The sequence below is a fragment of the Strix uralensis genome, chromosome 13, assembly GCF_047716275.1.
Source record: "Strix uralensis isolate ZFMK-TIS-50842 chromosome 13, bStrUra1, whole genome shotgun sequence".
Classification (NCBI taxonomy): domain Eukaryota; kingdom Metazoa; phylum Chordata; class Aves; order Strigiformes; family Strigidae; genus Strix; species Strix uralensis.
In genome coordinates this window covers 367,287-382,999 of record NC_133984.1, presented here as the reverse complement: position 1 = coordinate 382,999, position 15,713 = coordinate 367,287, and the positions used below count along the sequence as shown (strand labels likewise).

General features: G+C 41.7%; 1 protein-coding gene across 3 annotated transcripts in view; it reads left to right on the top strand.

Annotated features, from left to right (window-relative positions):
• Positions 1-15,713, top strand: part of LAS1L (LAS1 like ribosome biogenesis factor) — a 53,389-nt gene that overhangs the window by 16,670 nt on the left and 21,006 nt on the right. For all 3 annotated transcript variants that reach the window (XR_012630751.1, XM_074882930.1, XM_074882931.1), the window contains exons 8-12: positions 1,066-1,151; positions 2,122-2,337; positions 3,572-3,707; positions 4,299-4,678; positions 5,432-5,573. Coding sequence is in view for 2 of the 3 variants with exons in the window: in XM_074882930.1 (XP_074739031.1) it covers positions 1,066-1,151; positions 2,122-2,337; positions 3,572-3,707; positions 4,299-4,678; positions 5,432-5,573 (960 nt within the window). In the remaining variant the exon portion in view is untranslated. The remainder of the gene's footprint in view (positions 1-1,065; positions 1,152-2,121; positions 2,338-3,571; positions 3,708-4,298; positions 4,679-5,431; positions 5,574-15,713) is intronic.

Below are 15,713 nucleotides of genomic sequence, written 5' to 3'. Positions count from 1 at the left end.
CTGTGAGCTCTTCAGCTGCTGTTTGTATTTATAAAAATCCTCTATTGAATCTAAGTCATGTCTGGATGTTTAGATTTGGAAGTCACCCCTAATGGAGAAGACAAATTTTCTTATCCATTCTGTACCAAAATATGTCGTGATTAACATGGGTACTACCATTCCAAATCCACTGAGTCATAGCAAAAGTAGTTGTTTCTGTGGAATTTATTCAGTGTTTGAAAATGGCCACCTTGATTTTTGTTCTGAGAAGTGTTTATTTTAGTGCTGTATCTTTGCATGGATAGAGAAGCTCATGGATAGAAGCGTGAACAGAAGAACTCAAGAGAATTCCATGACTGGATATTGGGTAGTTGTGGGAATTTTACTTCTGTCCCTTTTGCTGTAATTTACTTTCAAGTGTCAGTTCAGCCTACCTATGTGGGTCCCCTCAGTCTTCCACTTGCATTAAGCCAGCCTAATAGGAGATGAATTGGTCCTTGAGATGGATCATTCAGTGCTGTCAGACTATCTGAAGTTCTCAGGATAGCTGTAAGGGCAGGAGACATCCAAAAAAGAGCTGTAGGTGCTGTAGGGAAGAGCAGTGGTGACCCTACTGCAGCTTATCTGCCGAAGAGCTGTGTGAACTGCACCTGAAGGTGTGCCTTGCCAGCAAGTCAGCAGGGTTGGCTTTTCCCCTGAAATTTAACCAGCTCTGTGGGTCAGATGTCCTCAAATCTTAGCCAGCTTGCTGGCAGAGGACTTGGATCATACTGCAAACTGTAGGTATTTCAGGATGACGAATGTTCTTGTGCTTTTGAAATACCAAGATATTTGCCTCTGCAGCTTGAGCAGAAATGTTTCCTTCAGGGTTCTGGTTCTGTTCCATTTTGCACAACTGCACATCCCTCCAAGTCTGGTGGGATATATCCAGCCCAAAACTGGCATATGATTTCAGTGCCTTACAACAAGCTACATCACCTCATAGTTCCAGGTATTTGGCTATCAAACTTGCTTCAGAACTGGTACAGGTGGTGTTTTGATATGTAAAGGAGTAATGGCATTAATAAGAGTCTCTGATTGCTCTAGGGAGACAGTGGCCGAAGCTCTTCTCAGTGATGGCTTTCTCATCCCAAAGGTGGATTGTCTGAAGATGCTAAATATCAAGTATGAAGGTTAGTGTTTTGGGCACCACATAAGTAAAAAGTCCATAGCTAGTGTTATGTGCAAGTCTGTTATTTTTTTTCTCATTATATTGAAATCTGTAATTCTCTGCATGTTTTTCATATACCTGGGTCCTTAAACATCTTTTGACCTGTTCTCCAGACCCCTTTATGGCCATGCTTAGCCATTGCTTTTGCATAAATCTCTTACCATGGAAGGATTGAGCACTGATTGAAGCATTCAGCACTGAATGCTGCCTGGCCTTTTGAAGCTTGCATCTCTGCTCTCATCTGCAATAGTTAACTGATTTAATGAACTCCCACTAGTTTCTTTTCTACACTGAAGATTTGAGCCAAATCTACATGGTTTATTTTGAGCCTCACTCACCAGTTACATCTTAGTTCCATGCTGCTGCCCGTACATGTGGAGTTGCATGGATTTTCTGCAAGAGTATTAGGTATCTAGAGTCAATGAGAATTAATAGTTTGTCTCTTTCCTGGGGACCTCTTGGAAACACCAGCCAAAGAATATTCCAAGAAACATCCTCAAATTTCTGTGACTATATTATAGTAGTGAAAATTTAGGAGCTTTTTGATCCTATGTTGCTTTGCTCCATGTGTCTTCTTTTTGCAGTACATTTTTGGACAGGATAGCTCTCCATTATATGTGAAATAAGCTGAAACTGGAAAGGGAATAGCAAAAGAGGTAGATTTTTCCACTGGTTTACCATGTGATTAGATCAGGCATTGTATTTTTCGTTTTCATTGAGCTTTTGTGTTAAGTATCAATTTGCTGCTTATTTTACTTCCCTAGCATAAGAAAATAATAGTTCCAGGTTCAGCGAGGATCCCATGAAATACCCTGGAACCAGTGATCTTAGAACAAACTACTTCATTTTGTAACAAGTGTCACACCCGTGGTTCACAGAAAATTACAAAACAGTGATTTTTGGCTTCTCTATTTTTTTTCTTCTTATTGCAGCAAATAAAGAGGTATGGCAGTTCAAAATTCCTCAGACATTTTACTGCTTTTGGCAGCCTTTACTGACAGGCCTCCTTTCCCGAAGTTTTACACAGATCCTAATAGAGAAAATGTTTATGGAGTTGAAGGAATGTTCTGACTCTTCAGAACTCCGGCCTCAGTTCTTGATCAACTGGATTTCTGAGATGCTGACTGGCATTGCCAAAGTAAACGCTGGTGAGTATGTCTGGAACTTCTGTGTGTTAAAAAAAAAAACAAAACCAAAAACAAAACACCAAAAAAACCAAACCAAAAAAAAAAAAACCCAAACCTAACAGTCTTTTCTGTACTATTGCGAAAACTGGAAGAGTGGTGTGACCTTCAGATGGAAAGTGTAGTAACGTAATTATTACATTTTGTGATGTGAACGCAGAGCTTTTATTGTTGCATTTCGTACACTTTTCAACCTGCAGCTTATCTATGTCATGCATTTCTTAGCAAAAAATTGAAATTGTTATGGCAACTCTGCTGCAGCCTCCTCAAGATAGAAGTCAATCCCTCCCATGAAAGATCAGGCCCTTAAGGGCTATTTTTTCCAGATATTAGTACTTGTAGGAAATAACGGTAGCAGATAACAAATAAAGATGTTATATGCAACCTGTTACGAGTTCCCTGTTCGCAGTTTTTTCCTCACTTAACAGAAGCCTGCCTTTACAAAATACTTAGGCACTCTTGCTGTCCTTTTTTAATCCTATCACAGGATTTTCATGCCTTCTGAACTTGCACAAAAGTAGTAAGTAATATTTTGTTTTCTGTTCCTAACTCTGTAGAACTGTTTAAATTGGCAAACTGCACGTTTCTCTCCAGAGACAGGGGCACAGATGAGTTTTAATTATTCAAAGCGTGTCACAGGAATTCTGTTAACAGGACTTTCATACTGCGATATGCTGTATCCCTGAGGAGGTTTCCAGCTGGTTAATTCTGCCACCTCTTCTGTCCTCTGCGTCTGGCTCAGTCTGCACCAAGGTTTTGCCAGTATCTGTGGCAGTCCTGAGTTAATGTTTGATGCTTTCTGTCAGCGCTGAGCGTATCTACTGTGTACCAAGATCCCTGAATGGTGGTAGCTCCCAGTCTACTCACTGCAGTGCTGTCTGGAATGATCTCAGGTCCCAGAAGCAGTACACTGCATTTATTTGGGACAGTACTGTACAACCACATCTTGTGGCTTTCCTGTTTGGGATGGCATGTACAGAACCAGCTTGGGAATGTCTGTGGTCACATCCTAGCTGTCAGTGTGTTCACAAGTCCCTGGTAACAGCCTTGATGTATTTGGACAGTACATCTGGTCTTGGACGTGGATTGGAATGCCAGCTTATTTGAGAATGAGTGTTCCAGTAAAAATACAAAAGGATGAAAGGCATATTTGTAATGAGTTTTAAGCACCTTGTTGTTTTCATTATCTCCTTTGAAGGGAAGAAAAGACAGCCCTGTAACAAACAGGTGTCTGTGAAGGAGCTGTTCCTCCATAAAGTTCCTTTGCAGTGGATAAGACTGACCGATAACTGCTTGGAAGCTCCCTGCTGGGCAACCCCACACCTTCTTCAGCTGTAAGTTTGATCCCGTGACCTAGAAGAGGGATGGCAGATGGTGTTCTGTACCCCCAAAGGCCAGCTCCCTTGTGATACGCTGAGCTATAGCTGCGTTCCCTTCCCTCCCTTTGCATCTAGTAGAAATTGGGGCAGGTACATGTAAAGCCCTGCTTGTTGCTGCTCATCTCCCCATTGATTCTACAAAGAGAAGGAGGAGAAGAATTTAAAAGGATTGCACCTTCAAAATGAAAGCAGAGATTATCTGAGGAGGTATTAAAGAAGCAACCTGGTCAGAAGAAAAGTGACTTGGTAGCAGAGATGTAACTGCTTATACAGGTGATACCAATTTAGCACAAGTGGTAACCTTCCCATGAAAACAACAAAACAAGAATTCAGTTAGAAGTATGCCAGGTCCTTAATTTTAATCACATGAGGTAGTATTCCAGCATCCACCCACCAGGGAATAATCAGATTTGCCTGTTAGAGGAGATATATGCGTGAGCTGTTCTAGAGGAAGCTCACACTTAAAAGGCTGCTCAGCTTGATAAGCCTTAGTCTGGAATCTCTTTTGCTTTTAAGACTTTTTTACGTTGCCTTTTTCCTTTCTAGGATTCTCACAATCATGAGACCTCGCTTGCCACGTTCTTCGCGGAAGAATCTTCTCTATCTTGCTTCCGTTTACACAGAAGGAGGTGGCCCTTTGTCCAGTCCAGGACTCTCTTCAGACTGCAGTGAACAGCCAATTTACACTATAGAGAGCTTACAGTGGAGGGCCAGGCAAGAAAATCAGGTTAAAAATCAAGGGCAAGCTGTAGAGAAACAAGATGATGTGCTGGAGAGAGATGATGGTGTAGAGGAGGTGGAGGAAGAGGAAGAAGAGATGGTAACTGAAACAAATCCTTTGGAAGGACTGGCTCATTCTGGGAACATGGTGGCTATTGCTGAGAAAAGGGCAGCACTGCAAGGGTCCGCCTGGCAGATTACTGCAGGTAAAAAAATGACTTTCTGAGAGATAGTCTTCGTCACTGGCAAATGTTAATTGAAATGCAGAGGCATCTCAGCCCTCTGGGCCTGGGCAGAATTAAAGTGTGCTTCAGAATCATCTAAATGCCAAATCACTGAAAACTGGTTTTTTCCATTCTTCTGTTCATGTGCAGGAGTTACCTCTCTTAAATTCTTAAAATACTGTGAGTGCTTTTTCCAGGAGCATATTGTTACTGCCCCATTACATTTTTTTGTCAGGCTTTTCCAAGCTGTTTAAAAGTTCAGTGTGTTCAGTTGATGGGGCAGCATATATGCCAGCTGTGAATGGCAAAGAAAATATGAATGTTTCTTGGACTTCTGTTTGTCAGACTTGGGGGTATTTGAGAGCACAGTTTGGCTGTGCTGGAAAGCACCAGTCACATGCTCATAAGTTCCATGTTCCAGAAAAAGTGCTGTTATGACATCGTGGCAAGCAAAAGAAAGGAGAAAGGCAAGTTTTTTAGAGGGAATAAACGGTATAGCCAGTATTTTGTTAGCTTTATTATGGTAGCTGTACTTTCTTGTTGGGGTGGAGGGTTCTGTAGCTGAGATTTTTGGATGAGTGATTTATGGAAGGACTTGAAGACAGGAGGAGGAGGCTGGTGGAGAGGAGTTGAAGGCAAAGTGATATTTAAAGGAAGAAGAGCAGCCATTAGAAGACAAGGAACTCTTGTACCCCACGGTTGCAGACTTCTTGTTTATGTACTGTTTTTACCCAGATGAAGTACGATGGAAAGACTTTCCTCTTGGGAAACTCCCAGGTCAGACAGATGACCCTGACGGTCTCATGTTGGATAATTATTCCATGATGTCCCTGCTTGATCAGCCAGTGAGAGATGAGTGGAAGTCTCCCAACACAAAGTGAGTAAGTCCTGTGGGCAGGACTTTGCCCTGAACCACAAAGTGCGTTTGTGTCTCTGTGCCTTGTACTGTATGATGTAAAAAATTCAAAATGAGGTTTCCTTTTTACTTCTGACTAAGTAGTTTGACCCAAATACCTGCTACTATTTCTAATGTCTACTAACTGCACTTTTCACAGATTTTTAAAGTAATGTGTGTGTCTGGAAGGACCTTTGCAGTGCTGGTGTAATAACGTAACAATCTGCTCTCAGACTCTGCTGACAACTTTCAGTGTTGCCTGATGCTGTTAGTAAGATACAGTCTGTTGATCCCTTAGAGTTACCAGTCTGGAAGTGCAGAATTTTTAAAACAAGCTACTGAGAGCTGATGCAGGATCTGCCTGGCGATACGCTGGGATGAATGACCTTAATGGGAAGAACTGTGCAATTAAAGTGTTCAGGACTAGAAGCCTTGGAAGTCGTTTAGCCTCCCCCAGTGTCAGTTCCCAGACTAGCTAATCTTGTATAGGAAGGAGGAGTCATTCGAAAATGCACAGTGGATTGCTGAAGCACTTTGAGGTGCATTAGTGGAAAAGCTTGGAGATGAGGAGAGAAGGTGGCCACAGGAGGTGGTTGACTGCAGATTATTTCCTAACACCTGAGGAAGGAATTGGCTGTACGTAACTGGGGTGGTGAATATGCTGAGAGTTTCACATCAGCGAATGCAAACGTGTCTCTTCTGTACATGTGAAATGGAGACTGTAGTGTGTGTGCTTCCTGAGTAAGGTCTATGCCACTGCAGTCTTGGTTATTCATCCTATGGTTAACTCAGCATGAGACAACCTCTCTTCTCCTCACCTTTCTCCACCGCAACAGGAAGCTCTTCCTGCTTATTTGTACTGTGTTAGTGTGACAGTATGCTTTAGTAGTCTGACAGTCTCCTGAACCAAGGAACGAGCGCCAGAACAAGAGGGCATGGCCTCAAGCTGTGCCAGGGCAGGGTTAGACTGGCTCTTAGGAAGTATTTCTTTGCAGAAGGGGTTGTTGTGCGTTGGAATGGGCTGCCCAGGGCAGGGGGGGAGTCCCCATCCCTGGAGGGGTTGAAGAGTCGGGTTGACCCAGCGCTGAGGGATCTGGTGGAGTTGGGAACGGTCAGGGTGAGGTTCATGGTTGCACTGGAGGATCTTCAAGGGCTTCTCCAACCGAGATGATTCTGGGATTCTGTGATTATTGATGGACACAGTCTGACAGAAGTTACTGCTGCCTGTATTGCTGTGACAACTCACCAGTGTCATCCGAAGTTAATTCATGAAGCCCTAGCTATCACCCTTCAAAGCTGAAAGAATATACTCAACACTTACCTCTCTGCATTTGTCTCCTGTCTTTTCCTGTCATCAAGTCTGAGAGCTATTTGTAATTGCTGCTGTTCTCATTCCCCTCTGGGAGTGTACTTTTGTTTTTCACTCCTTGGGTCTTTTGCACTATCTGAAAGTTAAATACAGTGGCATAACTGACAATCAAAAATATGATTTCCATGGTATCCTTTGAGAAAGTTTATAATCTTACCATCTTCATTCCTCCCGCTCTTTCTAAAAGAAACCATTGCAAGGATTATGAGAGACTGCTGTTTAGCAGTTTGGAAGTTATTAGCAGGCTTGTGAAGACTGTCTCTATTAACTAGGGCTCGGATCCTCAGCCACAGTATGTTGGCATTGCTCAGTGACCTTTTCAGAGCTGCAGCTAGTAATTTAAGCTGCAGATTTGACCTCAGTAAAGACAGACAGGTTGTCATGGAAATAATGGTAGCATTCTCTAAAACTTTACTTAGATCACCTCTGTTACTAAATGAAACTTACCCAGTTAAACCATCCCGCTGAAGACATTTTAATAGGGTCATTATTTCACCCTTTGAAGTCAAACGAGCTTGAATGCTGTAAGCTGTCAAATCAGTTTCATCACATACACAACAGAAGATGGGTTTATATGTATTTTAATCCAAGGAACACTTCAGAATATAAATACATGGCAGTTACTTTCTTAAACACTTGATAGGATAACATCATAGTCAGTGCTTCTTCCCCTGTAGTTGATGGGCCCAATCTAGTAGCTTCCAAAAAATGTGAACAACAGTGACAGTCATGCAGCCTTGGGTGTTGCATTGGGAAGAGCTCTTGCACATATTCGTATTTTTACGTATTCAGAGTTGTCCTCAGATTAGCTCCCAGTTCCAGACCTTCCAAAGAGCAAGATTTCCACTCTTCTCCATCCTCCTGGTCATCCTCCCTGGGACTAGTCTGCTCTTTTGTCAGTTCAGGCCTGCTGAGAGGGTTTTGTTTCTGCTTGATTCATCCAATCAAAATGTAAATTTAGCATCTCAGAGATAGCTAGGTAATAAAAAAGAAACTATCCTTTCCTACTGCTCCTCTTTCTAATGGTCCAAATACTTAATGAAGTCCTTAGTTCCAACACTTCTAAGAGTGGCAGGACAAAACCTGGCTGTCTGTATCAAGAGGTTAAATAAGTTACCCTTTTTTGAGTTCTCTTGAATGATGTTGATCACTGACAAGACCTATGCTTTGAGCACTGCATGAATTTTCTCTCAGACTGTGAGGAGAGCAGGTATTTGTCTACTGATAGTTTCTCATTCCCAAAAGTTAAGTGAGTCTTTACTAGGTGCAAAAAACCCCTTTTGATTCTGCGGAAGAGCCCTTTGATGTCAGCCAGCCATGAATCATGTTTCTTGCAACATGTTTGGTGTTGGGAATAAGGCAAATTCCTGGAATCTGCCTATCTGCTTCTAGTCTGCAGAGCCCTGGCACCTCACTGTAGTCACAAATGATAGAACGCTTGATCTCAGAGACTTTAAACATAAAGCTGTTTGACTTGATGTTTAGGTAGGTGAGACCACTGATAAGAATAAGGACCTGCAACAGAATTCTAATTGACTGAAGTAATCAGTACCATTTGGCATCTAGCCAGCAGGGTCTGACAAGAGATGGGTGGGGGTTTTTAATCTGATCCTCATGGGCTCAGTTGATTTTTCTGTGTGTGGTAGCTGGAATCATCATTACAGAGGCTGTAATGAGGTGTGCATGGAGTAGTGTGATTCACTGATCTGGCTTGTTTGTAAGCTGCTCCTTGAAACCAGCTGTAGCATGTGCCCTTTGTGACTTGTAGGCTTCAGGTGTTCTATAATCCCAGTATATGTCTTGGAGTGGTTTCTGGAGTAATGGGAATTAAAAATCACCTAATGATTCCAGGTTCTGCTCTATAAGCAAAGGAATTCCTCTAGATATAAGCTTTATATCATACCGCTGATGTAGATGTTAGAGGAGCTAGAACTTGGCCATACTAAAGTCTGTTGTCTGAAAATCCACAGGACATATTACTCAATTTATTTGTTAATAAACATTTACTAAAATTACTTTTGTTGTTGTTTTTGTTTTGCTTTGGAGATGAACAAAATCTTTGCTAGTGTTAGCAGGAGTTAAAGTGAGTGCTAATATTGAAGTATGATTATTGACAGCTTTACTCTGAGTGTGCAAACATCTGTGCTAAATAAAATTTAGACTAGAATTAAGAATAGAAAAGTTTGGTCAAATTATCATGGAATATAAGTCATCTCACGTGCGTCTTTGTTCCATTCCAAGTAACATGATGTCATAGAATAGCTCAGGCTGGAAAGGACCTCAAAAGATCAGCTGGTCCAACCTTCCTTGGGAAAGGGAGCCTAGGTGAGATTATACAAACTCCATCCTTGCCAGATTCCTCTTATCAATAGGCTAAGCTTGGTATCAGGAGGGGTAGTGCAAAAGACCATCAGAAGAGGAAAAAAATCCACAAAAATGTGAGTATTTTAGGAGATAAAATAGCAAGCAGAAACTATTGCTATGGAGCTGCCCAATTTTTGCAGCTGGTGTGCTTACCAATATTTTATCGTTGTTGCTTTTATTCCACACGTTATGTGGTAACAGCAGTGGTTTGGGATCTTCAGTAACCTGCGTCCGTTTTTTTTACCTCTAATCCTCTAGTCGCAGGTGGTTGGAGAGATGATCTGCTTGTTCTTTTACTGGTCTCCCAGCTCCATCTGCTTTGCCTCCTTTTCCCTCCCGTACCAGTAGTCATTCTGCTGCAGCTTCCAGCATCTGTGGTGGTGAGAGTGAGCAGGTAGTTATTTGTTGCGTTGAGCACAAGTGCCAACGGTGGCAATATGCTCCTGTACTCTCACAGGGAAGGGGAAGAATTGAGATTTATCACCATGACAACATTCTCCTATATCCCAAATTCTTCAAAAGTCTGTGCCATCAGTATACTGCTAGCTGCTCCTGCCGCTGGCCAAACACCTTGCAGCTTCTACTGCTTTGTCATCAGCAAGGTAATTGTCTTCTCATTGCTTTTGCTTTGGTTTTGGCTGCTTTCATTTAATCCCCACTAAACCTCTCTTCCTACTACCATTACAAGTTTTGCTTGCTAGCCCTTCATAAGAAAGGCTCAGTAGTGGGTACTAGCAGCTGGAGATGTTTTCTAGATAGTGTTTCCAATGTATTTTTGTTATGTTCCAGCAAGAAAAAGTCCTCTGGGTTTAGAGTTCCATGATAGTTCCTAACAACTAGAAAGCAGAACCATGAAGCAAGCAACCACCTGGTCCTGCTGTACGTTCAGTGTTATGTTCCTTTCTTCTTCTTATCGAACTCTGACACTTGTAGCTGCTTTTGTGATGCTCAGTTGTTGCAGTGAGTCATGTGAAGCAGTTCAAGGCTCAGCAGCTTTACAGCACTGGCAAGCAGTAGTTAAATGTTAGGATTAAATGGTGACTTGGTAAAGCTCCCAGTCTGTCCCTGACTTAATATCACCTCTTGCGACTTCAGAATAAATGTCATCTAATTATTTGGATTTGGAGGGCACATAAGGGTAGTAGGAAAGAGTTTGGGGAGGTAAAACTTGTTAGGATTTTTGCAAATCCATTAAATGTCCAAAGTGGGTAAGATTTCTGGCTTTCCCAAACTTGCTTTCCTTACCATGCTTAAGGAGCAAAGCATCACAGTGTCATTAACGTGGAAGCTGGAGCTGTAGTTCTGGGAGTTACGATGTCTGTGAAGGTGCTTTGAGATTCTTGCTTGAATAGTCTGCAAAGACATATTTAAAGGATCTTGAGAAAAAACCCCAAACACAAAACAAACACCCACACATTAACAAGTGCATGGAAACACAAGGCTGACCTTTGGCTCAGCAGGTTTCTGACTCACAAACTGCTGGCAGGTGGGAGGGTAATTGGGAACACTGTTCTGCTCTTCTGTGCTTGTGTGCTTACTTAGGCATCTGCTTTTGCACATAGTTGGAGACGGGCAACTGAGACCTTTGATCTCAGCCAGTGCAAACACTTTTACATGGTGGAGCCGATGTGCAGCCGAATCTGGACCCTAACAGCATGATGCACGCTTTGGAAGTTCTCCTAGGATGCATTCATCCTCTCTTCTCCCTGAATGTATATAGTCTAGGAAATATGCATGGCTGTTTTCTTAAAAGGCTTCTCTCATAACAAAATTGTCATGGGTATTTTTCTCCCCTCCGTGCTGTAAAAAGCATTGGAAAGTCAGATTTGTACTTGGTCATAAACAACCTGCAACATGCAAGTTAAAAGAAAAATGCATAGCTTTAGAGTCGCTCTAGTCTTAAAATAAAATGAGAAAAATATTTATACTGCTAATTAGATACTGAAATGGAATCTCATAGTTACAAATGAACCATTTTCTTTATTTGTAAGCCGTTATTTAGAATGCAGTGTTCAGTGATTTTCCGCAGGCGAGTTGTTACTTATCCATACTTTAGGTAATGATCTCTAGGTTTTACTTTCTAAAACTTGTTTATGATTCCGTTACTTACAACAAATTAGAAATAAGGGATCCTTGCTTCTGGGTATGTGAAAAGAAGCAGCAAGTCATACAGAACAGACATGGCTATGGGGAAATGCTAGGTCAACCTGTCTGTATACAGAAGAGCAAATATGTTGTTATAGGATAGAAAAAGCTGTCTGCCAGCCAGCTGAAGGTTTCCAAGAGGTTCTTGGGCTCAAGGCTTTGCTGAAGTATATACATTTCCAGGAATTTCTGCTCTATACCATACTTGTGTAATGGGAAATTTTGCTAAAGATATGTAGCAGAGGCAAGAACCTCAGAATAACACGGGTTATCTTCAGGATAGTACTTGTCTGCAGACTTGACTGTGGCCCCTACCCTGACTTGGAGAATAAGCTGCCGGTAACAGAACGGAAACGTTTGCCAAGGCACACAGCTCCTCTGTTTCTGGAAGAGGGAGACATAATTTGCATCATAAATTCTCATGTGTGCCAAGCCACTCCTCTTGGTATCTGCAAATGGACAGCTGGAAGTATCTGTTTTTTCCGGTTTCTTTGGTGCTTTTCTTGTAGGTAATGCTTAGTTATTTGGTGCTTGCAAGGATATGAAAAAACATGCAGTGACATAAAGGAATTCAGGACAGTGCTTGGTGTAGATTGATTGTTCATAGCTTTATGGTTAGAAGGAAGCTGCCATTTCATTTTATAGTGCAAAGTAATACATTGTCCTGGAGAGAATTAGACCTTTTCTGCAATGCCTGTCCTGGGGGCAAGGGTGGAATTTCTATGGTCGCGCTTTGCAGAGAGGCTTGTACTGATGTTGCCGTGGAACTAGCCATCAGTGAAACCAGTGACACAAGCTGGTTTAGAAACCTTGCTTTAAAAAAGGGAGGGGAAGCCTGAGCCACCAGTAAATATCTTGCAGTTAAGGTTGCGGGTGTCATTCACTTTTTACCTACAGTATTCAGTTCTCTTCATATAGCATGGAAATAAGAGAAGAGGGAGAGTGATGTACGTGATGTAGCTGCCTTCCTGAAGAAATCGCCTAAGAGCTGATTTCTGCTGCAGTGCAGTGCCTCATGATTATGTTACAGAAGCAGAATGAGTCCCCACTAACTGCTGCATTGCAGACCTGCAGAGAGTGTGTTGCCTGGTCTGTGTAGCACAGAATTGCTTGTACTTCTTGAACTCTTTACTGCAGAGAGAACCAAAACTATTTACAAAGCAGGTGCTTAAGGAATCATCTTGCTAACCCCAAAGTTCAGCCACATCTTGGGTGGAACATGGTAGCAGCTAAGACAAGCATAGCGGAAGTTTGCTGGAAAAGTAGTATCCTGGAGACTTAAAATACCAAAGGTCACACTGGTTTTTACTCAACTGTAGGCTGGTTCTTTTATATTGTCTTGAAAATAGTCTTCTGCATAGATTGGTGCATGCCTTTTCTTCATATTTTAATATGAAACAATTTCAACGTATATTCAGTGGTGAAATTGCTGTAGAGGTATATCATTAATTGCTTCCAGGAATTTGTAAATTGTCTTGAAACTTGCTTTAATCAGAATTTGCTGCTGTCATCTTTGAAGAGACCTCATTTTAAATAATGTCAATGACAAGATTTACAATTGCTCTTACATGATTCTTGTGTAAGTTACAAGACCTTGTTGACTGGAAGGTAACTCAAAAGAACCTGAGACTTTGCTTCAAATCATTCTTCTCGTTTGTACCTCCTTGGCTTCTGCGCTGCGCCTGTTTGTGGCACAAAGGCACTGAAGTGCCTTAAGGCACCAGTGGTGTCATGGCTGTAAAGCTATACAAGGCAGTACTGGTTCAAAGAGTGTTTCTAGTCTAAAAGACAGGAAAAAGAGGATCAAAACCCTCTGGCAAATCCAGAAGATGGATTAATTTTTATTTATTGTTGTTAACTGCTTTTGATATTGGAGAAGAAGCAAACGTGTGGAAAAGGAGCATGGTCTGATGTCTGGAGGCATGTTTCATCATATTGTATTTAGGCATGAACAGGCACAGGGAGAGATGACAAACTATTTCTCACTGACAAACCTGCGTTCCCCTATTGCCAGAGATGGGCATGGAGAGTGAGCTGGAGTAGTTGTAACAGAATCTGGGAGACTTGTGCTCATTTCAAGGGAAAATATGGCTGCAGCAGCAGAGCAGGAAGCTGGCTCTAGCCTGCTTTTGAATGCTGGAAATAGAGGCCAGAGTAAAGAATCTATCTCACTAATGCTGTGAAGATTTAGCATGGCAGTCTCGGTGATTTTTATACTAGAAAAATAGGATTGAAGTGGTGAGTAAAAGGTTCATTCCTCATTATCACTTCTGCTGGTGTGTTTCCTACCTCAGCACTATCTGCCCTGGGTTGTCTTGTATCAAGCAAGAAAGTTTTGGTTTCAACTTTAAGCTCTGTCTGCCCTAAACTAGCAAACAAACTGAGATTAGGCTCAAAACATTCTCTAACATCGGCATTCCTTTGAGCCCACAGCAGGGTTTTTGCCTACCCTGTTCTGTACTGTTACAGATTTAATACAGTGTTTTCAAACAAGTAGTGTTGTGGTGCACTGCAAAAGCTGAGTTGTGGTACAGAACAGAGCTGTTGGGGCCTTACCCAAATGGAAGCACTTAGTGTTAAGCTTGAGTTTTTTTCCTTTGGAGAAGGCTTCAGCCCTTTTTGAGGAGAGAGCGAGGTTCCTGCATTTATTAGGAAATGACAGAAGGAGATAGTTGGAATCCAAGAAGATAGCAGGGGAGCAGAGGGAATATGGAGGCAGCTTAAAGGTAAAGTGGAAGATAAAATTCTGGAAATGACTTGTCTGTTGCAGAGGGATTCAGGATGACCAGCTTGTCTGTTCTTCCCTAGTCCACCGTGTTTTATGACTGTGTGCAGTTGAATTTGGTTATCTGCACACATTCCAGTGGTGTGACATGCTTTGCTTCTTAAGGTAGATACTTTCTGATACTGCTTGATACTGTTTGCCTTGTGGTTCCCCAGTACCATTGAGAACTGTGGGGTTGAAATGGAAGGAAGGGCATTTAGCTGAAGATGTCTAATTAATGCATTTCAGTTAGAAGCAGTATCTTAAATGTAGCTGCATGAGATTTTTTTTTTACCCCCTTCTCTTAAAACTGGGCAGTTGGGTGATGCAAATCAGTGTGAATAAATGCATTGATGCAGCAGCACTGAACACAATTTAAACTACTCATAGGCATGGAATGGCTCTCACTTGGCTTAAACTGTTCAAGATCACTACTAGTAGTAGTCACTGAGAACAGCTTCACTGGAACCTTTCAGTGAAAGAAAAGAACAATCTCAATTTGTTTATTTAAATATTTTTAAAAAAAACAGTAAAAATAATATCATGACATGGGAAGTATGCAGTGACCTGGTGCTGGATTTGTTTTCTAGAAATTCAGTCTCAGTGCAGTAGTAGAATGGCCTGGGACAAATTTGTATTACAGAAAGCAGCATCCTCAAAGAGCAGGAGCGAGCACACAAAGGTGACATTTCTTATCCTTAAGAAGAAGGGCATGCAAGGCATAGCTGCCAGCAGGTTGTTTGATCCCGGTCACTCTGAATTAAAAGGTAGTTAATACTGGAATAAATGGCCCAGAGAGACTGTGGAGCCTCTGTCCTTGGAGACGTTCAACACCTGGCTGGACGCGGGCCTGGGCAACTTGTTCCAGATGACCCCAGCAGGAGGATCGGACTAGACGGTCTTAAGAGATTTCTTCCAGCCTCGGTGATTCTGTGAAAATATCTCTGCTCACTTCTTTTCCTACTTCCTCAGTGAAAATTGGTAATAAACTGCTGAAGTAGTTTTAGAAATCACCTAAAAACTAACTGAAAAGAAGCTTCCACATGTAACCACTTTTGTCCAAAATGAAAACTAATTTGAGGTATTTGTAGGAACAGTAAGACTAACCTGTGAAATGTAGTTAGTACTTGTTTTCAGGAGTTAACCACAAAGGGCCTGGGATTAGGAAAAAGCAACTTTTAATACATAATCTATTTTTCTGCTTGGTTTTGTGCTGTCTTCTGAAGCACCTAGTTCTGGCTACTCAGAGTGCAAACATGGGAGTGTTTAGGTTGTGGATTTGGTTTCATTGTGCAACTTCTGTTCACCTTAACAGTATTTGAAGTCTTTCATAGCCCGCAAAAGAAACAGATACGTCTCTTTTTTTTTTTTCTCACTTTTGAAAGACTGATTATTTCTTTATTGGCTTCAGAATTGAAGATCTTTTGATCTATGATTGACTGTGGGGAAAAAAAAAAGTCTTTAAATATTTATTTTCATT